This window comes from Dermacentor silvarum, chromosome 7, assembly GCF_013339745.2.
Source record: "Dermacentor silvarum isolate Dsil-2018 chromosome 7, BIME_Dsil_1.4, whole genome shotgun sequence".
Classification (NCBI taxonomy): Eukaryota; Metazoa; Arthropoda; class Arachnida; order Ixodida; family Ixodidae; genus Dermacentor; species Dermacentor silvarum.
Window position 1 is genome coordinate 8479004 of NC_051160.1, and position 20374 is coordinate 8499377.

Here is a 20374-nt window from a genome sequence, read left to right on the forward strand (position 1 = left end):
TGCCGCGCTTCACCGCTCTTTTGGGCGTTTGCTACAGACCACCACATAACATTCCCGATTTTTTGCATAAACTTAATAACATCCTGAGCGAAATTAGTGAAAAACACCCTAACGCAGAAATCCTGCTTTTTGGTGATTTTAATTTTCCGCAAATCAACTGGACTAACAATAATGCTCTAATCATAGGGAATGATGCTGCTAAAGAATTTGTTAATGTGTGCCTTAATTTCAGTCTAACTCAACTTGTACTAGAGCCCACGCGGGTTACAGAAGACACCTCTAATATACTCGACCTTATACTAACCAGCCATCCCGACAGTCTATCATCGATAACTTACCTGCGTGAGGTAAGCGATCATAAAGTAATCCATGCCACCTTCACCTTTCAACCCATACCAAAACAAAAATCCAACAAAACTATATGCTTATATGATAAAGGAAGCTACGAAGCTATTAATAATGAGTTAGGCGACTTCTTTTCAACTTTTGAGACATTATTCCCTATGCACTCACTTCAAGAAAACTGGACGCTATTTAGAAACAAAATTAATGAACTCGTTAACAAATATATACCACGAATAACTATGCACACGAATCAAAATAAGCCATGGTTCACCAAAGCACTAAGAACGCTTGAAAACAAGAAGAAACGTCGCTTCCGACTAGCCACGCGTCTTGGAAGCACCGAGGCATGGTCAAACTACCACATCGCAGAGAACGCCTACCTGAGTGCCGTTCGCACTGCTAAAAAATCTTTTTTTAACATCGACCTACCACAACTACTTACTCGAAATCCTCGGCAATTCTGGCGCGTTTTAAATCCTCAAGAAGCTCGCACTATCAGCGTGACGAATGCAGCAGGCGAAACAGCCACAGATGCCGAGTGCGCTGATATTTTCAATGAAGCATTTTTTTCAGTGTTTACAAAAGAAACAACCCCCCCAGACTTTCCGCTATCTACTAACATATCATCGCATATGCCGCCCATTGTGTTTTCGACAGATGGCATACTGTCAATCATCGAAAAAAACAAATTAAGTAGTTCTTCTGGTGTAGACGAAATTAACTCAAAGATTCTGAAGAATACTAAGCATATATCCGCGGCATGTTTCAGTCTATTATTCTCACAGTCATTGTCTACAGGTGCCTTACCATGTGATTGGAAAGTGGGGAAGGTCGTTCCAGTCTTCAAAGCAGGTAACAAAGACTCTCCCTTAAACTACCGCCCCATTTCATTAACTAGTGTCCCTTGCAAAATCATGGAACATGTCATATACTCGCATATCATAAACTTTTTAGACGCAGTAAACTTCTTTCATCCTTCTCAACATGGTTTTCGTAAGGGGCTTTCATGCGAAACACAACTAGCTATCTTCCTTCATGATCTACACGTTAACCTTGAGAACAACGTTCAAACCGATGTAATCTTTCTGGACTACTCTAAAGCTTTTGACACAGTGCCTCATAACCGCTTACTAATAAAGTTATCCCGATTGAACTTAGATCCTCACGTAGTACAGTGGATAAAAGAATTCCTAACAAATCGTTCCCAATTCGTCCTTGTTAATAACTACTCCTCCAAAATCATCCCTGTCAGTTCAGGCGTTCCTCAAGGTTCAGTCTTGGGACCGCTTCTTTTCCTAATATACATTAACGATCTTCCGCTGCATGTATCTTGTTCTATTCGTATGTTCGCTGACGACTGTGTGATTTATCGAACTGTGACTAACCGCTCTGACCAAGCATCTCTGCAGAATGACCTTAATAACGTGCAAAATTGGTGCAACCATTGGCAAATGTCCTTGAACCCTAACAAATGCAAACTTATGTCAATTTCCCGCCGTCGTAATCCCTACCTCTCTACTTACACAATCGCAAACGTCCCAGTGGAATCAGTTCTAGCGTATAAATACTTAGGTATAACCCTGTCCCACAACCTTTCCTGGAATGCGCATGCGACTAACGTAATCTCGTCAGCTAACAGGACACTGGGGTTCATGAAACGTCACCTTCGTCAAGCCCCGCAGCACGTCAAACTACTCGCATACAAATCATTTGTCAGACCACAACTGGAATATGCCGCTGCCATCTGGAACCCTCACCAAACATATATCATCAATGCACTCGAATCAGTTCAGAATCGTGCGACTAGATTCATCCATTCTTCATATTCATATAACATCAGCATTTCACGCTTAAAGACAGAATCTAGTTTGACATCTCTTGCTTTTCGTCGTCGTATCGCCACGCTCTCTCTTTATCACAAATTCTTTTACAGCTCGCTAAGCCGCCCACCTTACATCACGCCATCATCCTCACGCATGTCACAGCGCACCAGCCATCGACTGCAAGTTGCTCGTCCTCGCACACGAACTGTCACATTTCAGACTTCATTTTTTCCTCGGGCTGCCAGAGACTGGAACGACCTACCCTTCAATGCCGCTGCCATCACATGTCATTCAGAATTCTTGGAAACTGTTCAAACTTGTATTTCACCGTAACACCTGCATTTTCTTGTGTAAACATGTTAACCACCCCTTATGTAATACCCCGAACGGGGTCTTTAAGGTAATAAAATGAAATGAAATGAAATGAAATGAAACAAGAACATGTCCACCAAAAAAAGGTGATGAAACTTCATCTGAAAAAATTATTTCGTGAAATAAATTTCAGTAAGAAATGAGTTTTGAGGTGATAGTAAACACAGAATTAAGTACAGCAAATTTTGGAAAAATAAAGACAAAGTGCAATTCATTACATAGCCTACCTATCAGGTTTACTGAAAGCTCTAGAAGGTATTTTACTAATCCCAGACAATGGATATCCCGTTGTATGCCCTCATAAAGCATCCCCAAGCTTACCAAATGTTCCTGAAAATTTCCTAGAAGTGTTTATTTACCTAAACCTGCTATTTAGGAGACACATAAACTCAGTATTTATCATGGGTTCATATATTTGCAAATGTTCGGTAAATGTGTACCTTCATCAATGAGTACAGAAAACACAAGGACACCACCAGTGTTGAGTTTTCTGATAAGGGTGCTTTACTGTCTTGCTTGCAGCCACTGCAGTATGTCACAAGTGCAAAAAAAGGTACTTCCCAATGGCAAGGATGGAGTGGTGCTTCAACAACAGTTCCGCTGTGAGTCACACATGATAAACACGGTTACAGACCCGATGACAGTGCTACAACAGCTGTTCAGGCTGCGATGACAGGTGGAATCTACAAGGCAATATTTATGGATAAGTATGCTTCAGACAAATCCTCACCGAAGTTGGAATGTAGCAGAAATATTGCACAATTGAAACAAGTTTTCTTTTTTTGTCTGCCCGTCAATTTATTTCTGCTTGGATTGATATGCAAAAATGGCCATACCAATAAGCACAAACACTCAAGAATGCTGAGATGGATACTTTTGTGCGATGAAACATCCGACATGATGCCTCACTGGTGTGATGAGCATCCCATCAATGCACTTGAGAACTATGCCTCGTGATACCGATGTCTTGCGAACGCTGACAAGATGCATGCCACTGCTGTCGTCACAACTACTTTCGTTGGCTTAGCCAATGGGGCCACATTGAAAGGGGTATCCTATAAGGTCATCGATTGAGAATATCGCCCCCAGAATTTGATTCCATCAGCTTTTAATAAACAAGAAACTGAATGCAGAATGTCCCCTAGTCCTGAGAAAAACAGTAGTGGACATAATAGGCAGGCAATCAAGGCAGACCACCCGAGTGCTCTGCCTGAGAGTGCTTTTCCAGTGATGCCTGCTTCTAGTAGGATTGAATTCCGCCTCCTGGTCACTCGTTAAAAGCAAATACTTATCCCCAAAGTCCAAACAAGCATAATGTAATGGCGCCTTAGGTTCACAAGCATTAGGGCACCATTCATTAGTCAAAGGAAGTTACTGTGTCTGTGATAGCATCTGTCATATGTGGACATACAAGCAGTGGACATGTCACAAGTGCAAAAAAAAAAAGGTACTGGTCACTTCCCAATGGCAAGGATGGAGTGGTGCTTCAACAACAGTTCCACTGTGAGTCACACATTATAAACAAGGCCACGGTTACAGACCCCATGACAGTGCTACATGTCATTGCCACCGCCGTGTCAGCCACTACCATAAGCCGCAGAGCTAGCACAAGTGCATGTACTCTAGTTATGAGACAGTATCCAGGTAATGATGGAAACAAGAAATAACAGCTAGCAATACCGTTTAAAAAAAGAACGCTGGAAAAGTATCTGGGGCAGCTGACTCACCCGAATATCGAGAGCAATACGGACCCAGTCATCCATAGTGGCATTGGACGAGTCAAGCAGTGGGTCATATTCGTAAATGGTGTACACTACGCGATTGGGATCCCCCGTACAACTGCAAAAGCAAGACGGGCACAAGTGTTCCATATAAACAAAATGGCGAATCAGTAAAGACAAGTACAAAATTCTAGATTCTCAAGCCTGTGCAGAAGCCTGATGAGATTAAAAACATAATTTTCCACTAACTATTTGAGCCTAGTTACTTTCAGATATAGTGCAAATAAGTACACATATACACACGAAGAAGACACGACAGACACGGACGAGCGCTCACAGAAAGAAGGGCCCAATGTATTAGAAATATACTTCAGAAGGACTGCACTTATCTGAGCCTGCTGGCCCACGGCAAAGCTGGAACAATTACCGGGTAGTTCACACCACTACCTCACAGTACAGGCATTTCAATGCAAACTAAACACATTTGAGCCTTGCCTGAATTGTAGAACACAGCTCTGCTCCTACTGCTTCTCTTGTTTCGAGCTATATGCTTAGAATGAAATTATATGTTTGTTCCTATCCCTTGTCTACTAAGATAAAACACCATTAGTCATGGTACACACAGGGTGTCTGACAGCAAGCCATCAAAAATCTACCTCGCAAGTCGTAGATTTTGCCATGGAGATACATTTATGCAGACGGTGATAAACCCACTAAAAAAAGTGTCTGCCCTTTGGAGCTTAACTTGCACCAAACAACATTCGTCACCTATATTGCATGCGTTTCCCTTCTTTAGCGCTGCACACCCGGTAGTTCCAGGTCATGAACAGCATAGCACTCTTGACAGTAACGTAACGGGCGAGGAGTTTTCAAAAAAGGATGCACGTACAATGCGTTTGGGACAAGATGCGCTACCAAGCGTGTAAACTGGAGGAATAACAGAACTGAGCTTCCATTCATCTTACTCACACATATAGAACATGCAATGCAATTGTCCAACTGCTGGCAAAGTGCAGACAAGCTTCATGAGAAGATGAAAAGATCCTGACAAAGTTCTTTCCTGGTAATGCCAGCAGAATGTAAAACAAATGAACAAGCACAGGTACTATCTCATCAAACCTGTCCCTTTCCTCCATGCTGCAGACATTGTTGGAATTCTGGCCCAGAGAAAGTATCTTGAAGAAAGAAACTCCATTCCTTGACACTTTCTCCAGGTTGAGCACAGCAGCTTTGAGATAAGAGTAGTAAAGATGTGTCAGCCTTACTTCTAGACATGTGTGCTATAAAATATAAAGCAAAAACCACAGCAGCGCAGATCATCTGTGCTCCATCTGCACTTATCAATAGCCACACAAAGCAGACGTGCGTCGGTACCACCAACCACCACACTGCAATCAGCCCAAGCAACCATAAAGAAACTTTCCCCTCTGATGGCTGGACTTCCTTATCACTTGCTGAAGATACGCACGGTCCCAGAACCTGGCACTTCCTGCTTGACTTGATGGAAAGACAGCTTCAGCCCAGCTTGCTCACACGACTTAGTTTCCAGGGCAGAAGACCTTATCGTGTGATATGTGAGCTCTTACAGAGTCCTAGCATGTGTGCCCTGACAACTAAGTTGTATAATGATGTGCCAGTTTGCTTGCACCCACTTGCATATTTTTTTTCCCTCACTGCCCTCATAACAATTTATCTAATCGAAATACGGTTGACGAAAAACTGCACACAAAATTTATAGAGTCACTCGTGAGTCCTTTTTCCAGGAAAGACCTTATCAAGTGTACAGGAACTCTTGCGTAATTTATTTTCATGGGCAACATGATAATACCTAGCCCTTATTATTGCTACACGACATCAGCAGATGTTGCTCTATGTCACTGTTATGACATCACATTAATGTCGATTACATCAGGTCTGGCATTTCAAGACCAACCTTAAATATCAAACTGAAATACAGCTTATCTTCCCAACCTTCATATCTAATAAGTGCCATCCCTTTACACGAGGGAAACATGTGCTAGAGTTCCCATAACTAATACGATTCCATTTAGGTGGACTTATCTCAGGGTCAACTCCCAACTTCCCTATCAAAAGCACAGTCAGACATCAGTATGATGAACACTTATATATAATAATTTATTGGAAATGACGATAAAACAAATATCATAATTTGGTGAACTGTTTCTGTCAGACTGTCTAAAGTGAACAAAGGTGATGCGCTAGTTTAGCGCTGACATCAAATTGTTACAACATGATAACATGATAGCTGTTTGTGTGAGTTGTGCAAGAGTCCTACTACCAAATTGCTGGTATAACTGAAAGTGGTGCATAATATATTTATTAACCCAAGCTTGTCCACTTGAGAATTAGGCACAGTTTACATAAATTTTATACCATTAGTATTAATTGATGTGTTCCACTTTACATGTCCCATTAAGCACAGTTTGCAGAAATTTTCATATCATTATTTTTAATCGATGTGTTACAAGGCTTAAAACTATAGATGCTTCATTTTCTTTAAATATTGAGATTTGTAAAAAAACATTTCTGCCTTTATAAAAATCTGTCCCAACAGTCAGTAGATTTTAACATTTTCTGTTAAGTGTAACAAGCCTTATCAAAATCATTTCTGTTGATGCCAAACAAGATAATTTCTGTGTTTTCATATATTTAGGAGTTCTGAAGATAAAGCTTTGCTTTAAAGCCCCCTAATTATTAACCTGCATTAGGGGTAAGTGTTGCCTCTTGCCGAGTTTCAGTTTTGAGTATGGAATTTCTGGCTAAATGTCTTTGGGCAACACGTAAGCAGCAAGCATCATTTGTTGTATCAGAGCAGGGGAAACAAGAAGCACTTTTTTTTGGAAGCTTCAGAGGAGAAAGTCATGCATCACACAGCTAATGTAGCACAAGTTCCCTGTGCACCTGTTTTTCACATCTGACGTCTGCACAAGTTTCACAAGAAGCCATAGCTGGCTTGGGGTGAAGCTTGCTTTCAGTGTTCTGCCTGGTGTTGCAGACAGGCAAAAAAAAGAGAGACCTATTGCTGAAAAAGTTCCCACAAATATGTTTTCCTTTTGTATAGTCTCTGTATTTTGCGGATTGCGGTGAAAAATAAACATTTCATTCAGGCATTTTGATATCTCATCCTTAAGGGATCATTTTTCTTTTGTTTCATTGCCCCATGCTGAAATAAAGGCATTCGATTGCTAACATGTCATTGCTAAGTTTTTGTTTCAATATGTGTAGCATGAAAACCTTGGCTTGGTAGAGAGCACAAAATTTCCCGTGTTTGTGCTCAACACATTTGAGGATTGTTTTCCCACTGTCCCAGTTCTCGTAACAACACATTTAAGGGAGATAATTTTTAAGAGTATAATACCATTTTGATATCTAGGTGAAACCTAAATGGTGCAGCTAACTGCACAAATGTTTTGACAGCCATCCACTTCTTTCAGTGGCGCACTTCCTTATCATGCGATACAAGCCCTCTCTTCACACCCTTGTTGCATAATGATTAGCTATCCTGCGTCACCCCACTTGTCCCAGCTACGCTCTAATGTCAGCCTTGTGGGAGAGATTGCCATGCATGGAGCAACTGCAATGACTGTGGAAAAATGAGGAAAGAAACATAATAGCCTTAGCAGCAACCTCTAACATTCAAGGTAAAGCTGCTGACATCTTCCACATACAATTTTGCTAAATTATAAGCCCTGTCATTCAGTTTTTCAAGCATCACATATGCATAATTCATACAATATGATTATCCCTTAAGTCAACTCCATAGGCACAGTTAAATACAGTATATTAACCCAGGCATTTTAGTAACCAGCAATCCTGTTTTTTCATCCACTTTCATTTCCCTTTAGCTTATCATTTCTACACTTCAATTAAAACTACGAATAAATTTCTTTGCACTTTCCTTGGCATCATTAATATTATCTGTTGGCTTCATCAAAAAGTCGGGCCCCTCGGCTGCTTCTCTTATCATTCATGGAGTCTCTTTTTGGGGACTGGACTGGACGGGAAAAACTTTATTTAGGTCCTGCAGGACGCGCTTTTCTGGTTTCGAAATGTGAAGGTCCTCCCCACCAAAGTCCTTATCACAGGTACAGTTTCTTTTCTACATACATATGGTTTGCTGTGCTGTGCTTTATATATGAAAAACAGCATACGTTGTTCAGTCTTGGTTCTCTAAAGGGATATAGCAGGCACATCTGTGAACTAGAGATTCGTCCCTGTACTGTTTTATGTGCCAGTAAATTGCGTTATTATTATTTTTTTTCTACCCTCAAGGGGTAGACCATCACATGAAAAAACGACTGTTCAGGTCGTGCAACTTACGGAAGCACCAAGGGTGGTTTATTCGGGTCCGTAAAGTGCGTGCTCGAATATTCTGCGTCGTGCAACTGAGGAAAGGTGCGCAGCCTATTCTCCAATACTTGAGGCATCGGCCGCAGCACTGCATGAAGATATAGAGAATTAAGCATCAAAAATAAATAAATAAAATAAAAAAATAAAGGAAGAGTGCTGACGCCAGTGATCAGTACGCAGAATGTGATAGCTGCAGATAGACGTAAGTATCCTAAAGCGCGCCCGGAGAAGCTGCGCGTGTATGCAAATGCAAAGCAGCTGCACAAATTAAGCTGCACGGAAACCGAAAAGCGCGCGATGGGCGCCCCGCGCGGCAGCATGACAAGAAGGGTCTTTAATTAAGGTAAGGTATACATCACCGACGTGACCTTCTCCGGTCGAGAGTTTATATATTGCAAAAAAAAAAAAAAAAAATTCCGCGTTCGCTGCGGTCAATCGTCACCGCTTACCGCCTCCTTCGCAGTCGCGAACCATTCCGATGGTGCCGCCGCTGTAGAGCACCAGTACTTTGGACTCATTGCAGTGCGTCGGCTGCTCCTGGCTAATAAGGCAGTCGCTCGTCTTGCGCAGCACTTTGGGCGCGTATGACGTGTCCAGGAGGTTCCGAGACGCGTGCGCCTTCGGCGGACTAGCCTCGTCGTAGCCGTTCTTGCGAGACTCGAGCGGCGGGCTCGACGATGCAGATCGGGAGCCTCGCGAGTCGCTGTCGATGGAGCGCAGCTCTGGCTCCGACGACATCTTCCCGCACGACGCTGCCGCCGAAGCTCAAGTGCGGAACCAGCGGCGGCGGGCGCCTCACCACGCGATCCACTTTCGCTTTCGCGCTGCCGCCGACTCAAGTAGTGGAGGTGAACGAACCCGTACCCGTACTACTGCCCCGCGCAGCGTAGACAAGCAAGCTCGCTGACTACGCCACGACCTTCACCGGGATCCCTCGGCTCCCTTCTCTCGTGGATCCGTAACACTGCGCGTGGGAAATACCCTGCGCCTTTCTAGCGGCGAAGGCGCTGCGAGCGAACTGGATTGGGGCGGAGACGCGCTCCGCGGCATATTCAACGTACTTTCGCTGCGGGCGCCGAGGCCGATTGCGCATAGTACGCTCTTAAAATAGTGCTTTATTTCAACTGCAAATTTATGTTTACACCATCTTGCCAAACATATATATTTGAGGCATGAATTATACAACGCGACGTCTTCAATTTTGCTGTCGTTGTCAAGCGCGTCGTCTGCTAGCAAGCGCGCGTTCGCTAGGCGGCCGGATGCTGGCGGACGCCCAGTTTTTTTTCGTAGAATGTCTGTGCAGTAAATTTTTTTAATGTAGTTGCTTTGGTGCTCCCATGACTTTTGACGGCCCGTACCAAATGTAGTTTTAGCCAGGTGAACTGCTATTTTTACCATTGTCTTCTAAAAGTAACCGTTATCTCTGCAACATGAAGCTACGTAAGAAAATTTTATTATTGATATCGTGTCATTTTACGCACGCCTCTTGTTGGTGGATATTGATCAGAGACAATTATCGAAGGAAACAATATTAGAGTGAAATAAACCAGGTTTATTAACTGCGTGGCGCGAAGAATGACCAATGTATTTCTAGGTAATTAAATCAAAGGATACATATAGACATATATATCCACGATATCGAAGGGGAAAAAATAAATATTCTAAATGCACTAATTGAAAAAGTGAGAACTCCCGACCGTAATAAGCGCACGTGTTTGCAGTAACAAACACGTACACTTATTAGTGAACGCTGCACATAAAACTCTCATTCGCAGAAATAATATCCATAACAGCCAAAACCAAGGTGAGTGACCGACGCAAGTGAGAACTGTTGTTCTGAATGATTGTGCTGTTGGAGAGACGTGGCTGTTGCGCAGAGGCGCGCAGTTTCTGGTGTTAATATAATTAGTCCTGCTTAACAATTAAGTTCCTAGCTGCAATTCAATATAAATGCCCCGTTTTGGGGCAGCCTGTAAATCTGCTAACCTGATTCAGACAAAGAAAACTTTTTTTGACAGTCTCACCATATGTTTGCAACCCATTAAAATTGGGTGCCCCATGTGGTACCACACTTATATTCTTCAACGAACGCAACAGATATACACATATCTCTACATGTCAGTATGGTCGTATTGATAGTGCACCGGCTAACTGAGTTGAGCGGTGATACATTAGGGAACGGCATTACATTTATGTAAGAAATATAGGATAAGCGTAACATGTTTTTCTCGGAAATCAGACCTGAGAATAATTTATTTTGTTTACACCCATAGAAAAAAAGCCGAAGTACGCAGCCACCTGCTTTTCTCTTTTTTAATTTAAATAATAAAACAAATTCTTCAGTTTTACGTGCCAAAACCATGATATATGATTTAGTGTTCACCACTTCGGGTTCTTCAACGTGCACCTAAACAGAAGTACACGAGTCTTTTTTCCATTTCGTTCCCATCGAATTCCGCGACCTGGATTGGACCCGCGAGCTCCAGTTTAGCAGCGGAACGCTGTATCCACTATATAGCCACTAATTAGGCTACCGCGCAGGCTTTCTTTCCTTTCTATTTTTCTTTTTTTTTTTTTTTTTTTTTTTGTAGCATCGACCGGAAAAAAAATTCCACGTACGGCTTACGGCCGAAGATTAGCATATAGAACGAATGACAAACTAATACCATTTTCGGCGCTCGAGGTACACGGCAACATGGGATGGACGTCATTCGAGGGTAGCAAGATAGAATTTGAGGAGCGATTTAGAGAAATGGCGGAAAAGCGGTGAGCAAGCAGAGTTTTTAGGTATTTGTACATGAGTAATGTTGACACAAAATGGAGGAAGCTGACCAGAAAATTGTCAATCAAATATTTGGACTGCAGGAGGGGTGCAAACCAGGAAACAGCGGTTAAGAAAAAGGTTAAAGAAACAGAGAGGGGTCTATGGAAAACAGGGATGCAGACGAAATCAGCACTTGGAACATACAGAACTTTCAAGCAAGAAATTGCATAAAAAAATATCTATTCTAGGGGAAGCTCTTCGTTGTTTGAAGCCAGGACGGGAGTATTGCAGACTAAGATGTACCGAGTCAAGTACTAATTAAGGTATAGACACGTTGTGCGGTGGGTGTCTCCACACGCACCGCACAACGTGTCTATACCCTTAGGAAGAGGAAACGGCTGAACACCTGATACTTTTTTTTGTAAAGGGCTTAACCCTACAGTGCAAAGCAATGGGGCTGATTTTGTCAAAGCATTGGGGTTTAGCGACAGTGGAGCCAAACAGACTTTAAGCGGGTAGAAATAACCAAATGGAGGTTATCTGATTGGTGGCTAAAATCAAGGCAAGTGTGAAATTTCACCCTCCACAATGTACAAAATATGTTAAAAGTCATGGCTAAGTGGCGTGTGCCACCGCCTGATTTAAAGAGTTCAGTCTCATATCCATCCATCCATCCATGGATAACTACAATAGCGCGAGAGGTTTTGCTACGTGACACTCCATCTGATTACACAGTTGTGTGCAGCCTGCACTTCAAGCCATCAGGGGACGTATTCTGAGACGTTCCACTTCGGCGATAGTTTGCCTTATGCACGACCTATCAGTAGGTCGTGGCCTTATGCCTTCATGCGCGCGCTGATTGGCTGGTTGAGCAAAATTGAATGGCGTCGGGCTCAACCAGCCAATCAGCTCATCCAATTTCTCTAAAACAACCAATCAGCACGTGCCTGAAGGCGAACTATCGCCGAAGTGGAACGCTTCAGAATACGTCCCCTGATTTCCTAGACGACTGCAAGCGATGCACGTCTGTACTGAAGCCAGTGCCTGCATGACGCCGCGCACGGCATGGCGCACGGAGAAATGCGGCGCTCCGGCGAAACCGCGGGGGATTGAGCCAGTGGAGATGAGCAAAACGATGACGTGGTCGCAGAAAGCAAGGTGCAGCACCTTCAACTGAACAACCCGCTGGGCTAGCGCGACATCAGCAGTGGCTTTTTCTTGCTTGCATCGAAGACCTCAGGAACGAATTCAGTGCAGTTGAAAGTTTTAAGCAAGGAATTAAATGTACCACGCTATATTGTCTTTGCGACCACGTCAAATGTGCTTGTTCACTGTAAAGAAATTCTGATTCATGCTCACACGCAAAATGTGGAGTGACCCAATAGAACCTATGTTTGGCTTTCCTGCGCGATATGACGTCCTTCACATGAAGAGCAAGATATGCGGGCTTGAAAAAAATAAGACAGGCATCGTTGCTGCCTCTGATCAGAGCAACTTTCAGAGCTCGACATATCGTTCGTCGCAATTAAGGCAGCTGCTTAATTCCAACTCAACACCGCCCCACCATGCCTGCCACCGAGTTTCTCGACCAGGCAGAGAACGATCGACTTGAAGAACGTCGACACCACATATAACAGGTCCGGACGAAGCCAGCGTCGCTATGGTTGGAGGTTTCATTGTGAGGGCTGCAAGTGAAAGCATTGTCTGCTCGAACTGCAATACTTGCAGAGTCAGAAAGGCAACACACCATCTCCTTGGCCTCGATCACTACCCACCAAGATCGGGGCAGGCTCTTCTACCCAAGCCAAAGCAGCTCGTAAAGCTGCCGATTGGTTTTCCGATTCTTCCTCACAGAAAGTATATATATATATATATATATATATATATATATATATTTCACAAAGCCCTTAGTCGAGGTTTGCGTTGAGACAAGTGTGGCAGCGCTCGTGGAACGTAATGTTCTCAGCTGTGGCAACACAGACCATCGCAAGGTAATTCTCCTGGAACTCATTGCTAATACCCCTGTCAAGCGGACAAGTTAAGTGCACTTACGAGGAGTGCACTTCGGGACCTTGAGTGACACTTTAGGTTACGCGGTTCTAAACGGGAAAACAGAGCGCACTCGCTGTAGAAGGAAAAAAAAAAAAAAAAAAAGCGACAGACTACGAGCGCGTTTTGTGAAGATGTAGATTAAAAAGAAAAGTACTTCTAAAAAGTGATTATTTTACGCTGTATTATTAATCAAAACAAACAATCTGTTTTTTTCAACAAAATACGAAAAGATTTTTTTTATTATGAGTAAGTGAAGTCAATGCCGGCCAAGAAAAATGCCTAGCCAATCCAGAATGACATAGCGGCGTGCGACGAGGTGCCATTTGATCCTGCTAGAACAGAATATGAGCGCGTTTTAGACTTATTTGTGCGCAAGAGCTGTTCAACCACTAAAATGAACTTCTGTGCCCCTTTTTTACGCATTACATTTTGTACCATTGAAACCGCTGGCGGCGAGGCTACGCACTCGGCCAGATGAGTGCGTTCCGTGAATGCACTTCGACCGGAGTGACACTCTCCGTAAGTGCACTTTTGCCCGCTTGACAGGGGTATAAGTTCATGAAGCCGCTGTTCACCGACTATGCCGTCAGCGCTAGCGACAGGAATGCGGTCAAGGAACCTATGTCCCGCAAGGTGCCTAAATTGTAATTAAGGAAATGTGGACCATTCATTAGGCATACGTGCACCAAGCTCAAATGATACCCCTGTTTCATGTTGTCGTTGAACCTGCCTTGAGTTTACCACAGTTTTCAGCAAAATTAGAATAATGCAGTGCAAAGCGACATGCAAGGATGAGCGCGTGCAAGTGTGAAAAGAAACGTTACCGTGAACGCTACCTTGAGTGAGTGAAACAATTGCGATAAGTGAAAGAAACTAAAATTTCATCTAAAGTGCCCAGAACACAACCAGTCTGTTAAAGTACAACTGAACGGACGTGTCACTATGGCCCCCAGTGTCGCCGCGCGCTTTCCGAACAGCCGCCGCGACACACCATCCCCGTTCCAAGGTTGACCCCTAGGAGGATATATATATATATATATACAGCCTAGAGCAGAGGTTTATAGTTACAGCTCAAGGTGTTCGACTAGAGGGAGATGAGGCAATGGAACATATAAGAACAATGATGACAGAAAAATGTAAAGAACCAAACATAGCATGTGCTCAATCAGGTGAGGATGGACTAGTCAGTGCAGTGGCTCCACTTGAACAAAGAGAGTGGGAAAGGGCAGAGAAGAGGGGTCCTAGTAGCACGTCGACTGGTCCTGATGGCATCCCAATTATGTTAATAAAGACATTGGGCCCAAAAATCTAAGAAAGCATTGAGAGAGGCAGTGAGCGAAATGATAATGGAAGGTAAAGTCCCCGACGGGTGGAGACTGAGCAGGATGAGCATGATATATAAGGGAAAGGGGGACAAAGCCGACATAAACCACTACCGTCCAACAGTGACGTCAGTGGTTTACAGGGTGGTGATGCAGATTATAAAGGACAGACTGCAGGCATGGGTGGAGAGCGAGCAGGTGCTGGGGGAACTACAAAATGGGTTCCGGATCAAAGAAGGTTAGAAGATAATCTGTTCTCATTGACGCAGTGTATTGAAATAGCATAAAAGGAACACAGCATGGCCCCTATGGCTCGCATTTCTGGATATCAAGGGAGCCTATGACAGTGTAATCCAAAAGGATTTGTGGGACGTATACTGGGCACTCTAGATGTGGAAGATGGAGTAAGTAATCTTTTAAAAGATATGTATAAAAGTAACAAGGTGCTTATAAAATGTGAAAACAAGGTATCTAAGCCTACAGAGATATTGCATATAGGGGCTTAGGCAGAGGTGCCCTCTGTCACCTTTGTTGTTCATGCTGTATTTACAAGGACTAGAGAAAAAATTAGAGAGGAGCGGACTTGGCTTCAACCTTTCCTTTTTCAAGCAAGGAGAATGGATTAAACAGTCATAATTACCAGGACTGATGTACACGGATGACATTGTACTTATGGCTGACAGCAAGGAAGACTTGCAGAGATAAATGGACATCTGTGGTAAAGAGGGAGATAGCTTAGGTTTGAAGTTTAGTAAAGAAAAATCGGCAGTCAGAATTTTTAATGATAATCAGGGCAGCAAGCATAGGATACAGGAGGTTACGCTGGAGGTGGTGGATAAGTACAAATATCTTGGAGTGTGGATAAACAATGGGGCTGAGTACCTAACGGAACATGAAAAATATGTAACGGCTAAAGGTAGCAGAAATGCAGCTGTGATGAAAAATAGGGCACTGTGGAATTACAATATGTACGAAGTGGTGAGAGGGATTTGGAAAGGGCCGGGTGATGGTCCCTAGTTTGACTTTCGGCAATGCGGTCCTGTGCATGAGATCAGAGGTTCGAGCAAGGTTGGAAGTTAAGCAGCGAGGGGTAGGTAGACTTGCTCTGGGAGCACACGGAAATACACCAAATCAGGGGTACAGGGTGACATGGGATGGACGTCTTTTGAGGGCAGGGAATTCCCTGTCCTCAATTTGAGGGCGATTGAGAGAAATGGCAGAAAAGCGGTGGGCAAGGAGAGTTTTCAGTTATTTGTACATGAGGAATGTTGACACAAAATGGAGGAAGCTGACCAGAAAATTGTCAATCAAATATTTGGACTGCAGGAGGGGTGCAAACCAGGAAACAGCGGTTAAGAAAAAATGACGCAGTTTCGCCCGAAAGGCGAAGCATCGATTGCGATAGCAAATTAGTAGAGAGCTATTCGGGGTAGGGATAGTAGTTTTATCGGCTGCACAAACTTGGACACATTGGCTTACTAACTGAATTAACAATCGCGGTGTCAGCGCGCACAAGCAAACATGAATAGATCACACTGAATGACCGCAGCCAACGACTGTCAAAACGCTGGCAGCAAGCGCAGGTTCACGCGGTCTATCGCTTCAACGGAAACTGAGCGGCAAATGCACAGCGCATAGAAAGGTCAGAACCGTGTGGAGATAAGAGACGGTGCGGACGACCGGCATCCCCGGGTAAAGTGTAAAGGAGAAGTAGTTGGCAGAGGAGAAGCTGCCAACAAAGAAACAAAAATAAATGAAACGCTAACAGTGCAACATTGTGTACGTACGCCTCATTTGATAATTACAGGCAAACGTCAGTAAACAAACGGGGTGCATTACGGATGCGCAACTCGTCTTTCACCTTCTTGTGTTGCAAGAGCGAAACACTAAGCGAATTTTAACATGAAAGTAACTTTAGGAATATTTATTGTGTAGGCTCGCTGGTTCGTACACAGTAAATATACTTACTGATAAATAATTACGTAATTGTAGTTACGTAATGAAACATAGCATTGTAATCAGAAGCACAACCTCAAACCTCTTCCGAGCAACACAGCAAAACTAGATGACTTAATCTTAACCGAATCGGGAATTTTTTCCCTCTTACTTGAAATAGACCCAAAAAAATCTTGTGGGCCTGACAACATACCAAATGCATTTTTAATGCGCTACGCGGAATGGATGGCAAAGTTCTTGCTGATTATTTTTGTAAAATCATTGCAAATGGGCGAGGTTCCGGTGAAATGGAAAACTGCTAAGGTTATCCCGATACATAAATCCGGTGACACTACCAGCACAGCAAATTACCGTCCAATCTCACTCACTTGTACGGCCGGCAAAATCCTCGAACATATAATCCTAAAACATATAGTATCATTTGTAGAAAAAAATAATTTAATTGTCCCTAATCAGCATGGCTTTAGAAAAGGATTATCTACGACAACTCAACTGATTGAGACAATCCACGACTTAGCGCTTACAATGGACAAATGCAGTCAAACCGATATGATATTCCTAGACCTATCCAAAGCATTCGATCGGGTTTCCCATCCTAAATTACTTCAGAAACTTATCCACTATCTCGGTGACAACAACGTCACCAAGTGGATAAAAAGCTATCTTGCAGGTCGACGTCAATATGTATGTTTCAAAGACTACTCTTCTGATTGCGGCGATGTGCTATCTGGCGTCCCACAAGGTGCCGTTTTAGCTCCTATACTCTTTCTTCTTTTTATCAATGATTTACACATTAATACTAACGCCACAGTAAGAATGTTTGCAGATGACTGCGTTATCTACAAGGAAATAACCTGTCGTGAAGACCAGATAACTTTAAACAGTGCACTTGAAAATATAACGCAATGGTGCCAACGTGGCAGATGGTGATCAACACAGAAAAAACAGTTTATATGACAGTAACGAATAAAAGAGCGCCCATGAACTACCCGTATTATTTACAAGGACAGATGTTGAAGAAAGTAGAAGACTATAAATATTTAGGCGTCATAATTTCATCAGATCTTAAATGGGGCAAGCAGGTAACATATGTTGTTAATAAAGCACTGGCAGTTCTATACTCGTTAAAACGGTCGCTTAGATCCGCATCCATAGATACTAAACGCTTAGCATACCTGTCACTAGTTCGCTCTATACTGGATTATGGAATAGTATGTTGGTTTCCCTTCCGTAAAAAGTACATAGCAAAATTGGAGAGCGTACAAAGGAAAGCGATTAGATTTATTTTTAATAAGTATCGCCATCTTGACTCCCCTACAGAACTATTAAGGCAAGCTGAGCTTCCCACTATACAAAACCGAGCCCGACTACTTCGTCTTAAGTTTCTTTTCCTTCTTCTTAATGGTAGCATGAAAATCAATGCGAGTGACTACTTACAGCAGACAGATACACGTAGTTCTCGAACAAAACACACCAAGCACCTAACAGAATACAGATTTCACAACGACATATTCAGGTACTCATTTTTTCCACAGGCAATCCGTGAATGTAATCTGTTGCCTGATGACGTTGTCACTTGCACATCACTGCAAACCTTTATCGCCAAGTTAACAAACAATGCTTTCTAGCTACTATATGCACGTAGGCGCGCTGTGTCGTACAATGGCATTTTGAATCACTTCGCAGTGTCTTGTTTTCTGCCCTGATATATGTGGGTATGTATGTGTATATATATGTGTGTGTATAAGTGTGTATATATATGTATATATATATATTTTGCTGTTCATGACTACATTTTCTTTCTTCGTTCTTCTTTTTTGTACTAACCTTCCAACACGGCGTTTACTACTTTTCCCCCTCGTTTTATAGCATTTGTATAATGAATATTGAGTGCATATTTTACTTCCCTGTTCACTTAAACTTATCTACGTCCGCGCCTACCTAAACCGTGTTCTCTTGAATATGTATCCTGCCCCTTTCCTGCAACAGCCTCAAATGTGAGGCTAGCAGTATGTTCAAATAAATAAATAAACATTCTTTCATTAAGCAATGAGAACACAGGTTCTTGACAGCAATATACTGAAAAATATTAAGAAAGCATTTATGCTACAGTTATTGATGTTGGAGGCACAGCCAGAAGAAATTACGTTGCTGACGCAGTGTGTTCAAAAGGAGAACGACACGAGATGTGCAAGAGAATTATTCGCTTATGTGCATCGAAGTTATTATTGCCCTTTGAAGAAGCCAAGTCAATTCTAATTTATTACTCCACCTTAAATATTGTTCGTAGCAAATGACATCTAGTGGAGCTTCTTTGCCTATGGCAAAGCTGTAATCGCGCGAGGGGACTGAAGTAGTATACAAGCTGAAGTACGCTCTATTCTGATGTAGTTGACATGAACTATCAAGCATACTCACATATGTGACAAAACTATATGCACAATTTTGTATAGAATGTCTTCTGAAGTTACATCATGTTATTCACTTGGAGTATATCAACAAAAAGTTCTGCACTTGCTGGAAAAAAATTACAAAAAAGTTAAACATGCAAACATGGAGTGACAATAGTATCCACCAATGCTGGAAGATGTTTGGATAATGCACAGGCTTGTGAGCACTTATGCTTTGCCTAAAGTTTGCATTCTGTGGCCCACATTGTACTACAGCCCAATTGTCAAGTGTTTCCGTGATTTGTTTGGCTCAAACAGAAAACCGTATCAGTTGGTGCAGATCAGAAAACTAGCGTTTCTCTCAGCCAAGCACAATTAAAATTTTTGTCATCCGCCAATGCTGGCACTCAATAAAGAGAACTCGGATAACTGAGTGGAGTGGCTTCAACAACTGCCTGCGAAGTGCCCTGCTGCAGCTTCATACAAAAATTGAGCATCACCGTGCCAACAGCACTCAATTGATTTTTTACGCTTCTCAGAATAAATACACTGCAGAGGATACGTAGAGTGCTTTTTGTAAGTACTGTCACATCTTGAGAAGCATTTTTTTTCCTGTGTATGATGATGCAAATTAATTAACATACTCGTGCAACATCGAGCACAGCTGTACAGGTTGTCCCACACAGTTAACTTTGAACATGCACAGTAACACAAGGCCGCCAAATAGCACAAACACATTCTACTTGAACAAGCCAATGCAGCAAATTTGTAGCAACCAACAACAATGTAGTGCAATCACCAAATAATGTTTTCAGGCAGCTTCAAAACCCGTCTCGATGCCAATGTCCTTCTTGCTCGTCATTGAAGTGACACACACGCACACAGACAAACTTACAAAGCAGCTCACATGGACAACAGATAAAGAATGTGTTGACCGTTTGGGTATGAAGCATTGCGGAAAAGCGGCTTCTTTTTCATGAAAAGAAACTCTGCACAAACATGCAGCCTGACATATTACTGAACGGAAATAAAATCAAGTAAGGCGGTTTCCAAGGCAACACACAGGTAGTGCTTCGGATTATTTTCGACCAGCTGCCCGAGGGTCCCTTTGAAGTCGCTGACTTTGGGACCCTCATCTGTATTACCTGTAACCCATTCACTCTATGTTAATGAATAATAAACTTAAAAACTTAAAGCACATTTCTTGCATCCCATCAAAATGCAGCCAAGAATCAAACCTTCCGCTCAGCAGGAGAAT

At 42.7% G+C, this 20374-nt stretch overlaps 1 protein-coding gene and 1 long non-coding RNA gene across 4 annotated transcripts in view; one reads left to right on the plus strand and one right to left on the minus strand.

The window, feature by feature from the left end:
- LOC119457499 (L-asparaginase-like) overlaps nt 1-9815 on the minus strand; it is an 83352-nt gene extending 73537 nt beyond the window's left edge. The window contains exons 1-3 of one of the 3 annotated variants that reach the window (XM_037719086.2): nt 9082-9815; nt 8603-8720; nt 4268-4379 (exon numbers count right to left, since the gene is read on the minus strand). In XM_037719086.2, the coding sequence (XP_037575014.1) occupies nt 4268-4379; nt 8603-8720; nt 9082-9370 (519 nt within the window). In that variant the 5' untranslated portion in view covers nt 9371-9815. Of the gene's footprint in view, nt 1-4267; nt 4380-8602; nt 8721-8793; nt 8885-9081 lie in introns of those variants that run through there. The other 2 variants (XM_049670133.1, XM_049670134.1) reach the window with 2 other exon arrangements.
- A 3759-nt stretch (nt 9816-13574) lies between these two features.
- Nucleotides 13575-20374, plus strand: part of LOC125946612 (uncharacterized) — a 32794-nt gene continuing 25994 nt past the window's right edge. The window contains exon 1 of the long non-coding RNA XR_007467705.1: nt 13575-13967. This is a non-coding gene — a long non-coding RNA (uncharacterized LOC125946612). The remainder of the gene's footprint in view (nt 13968-20374) is intronic.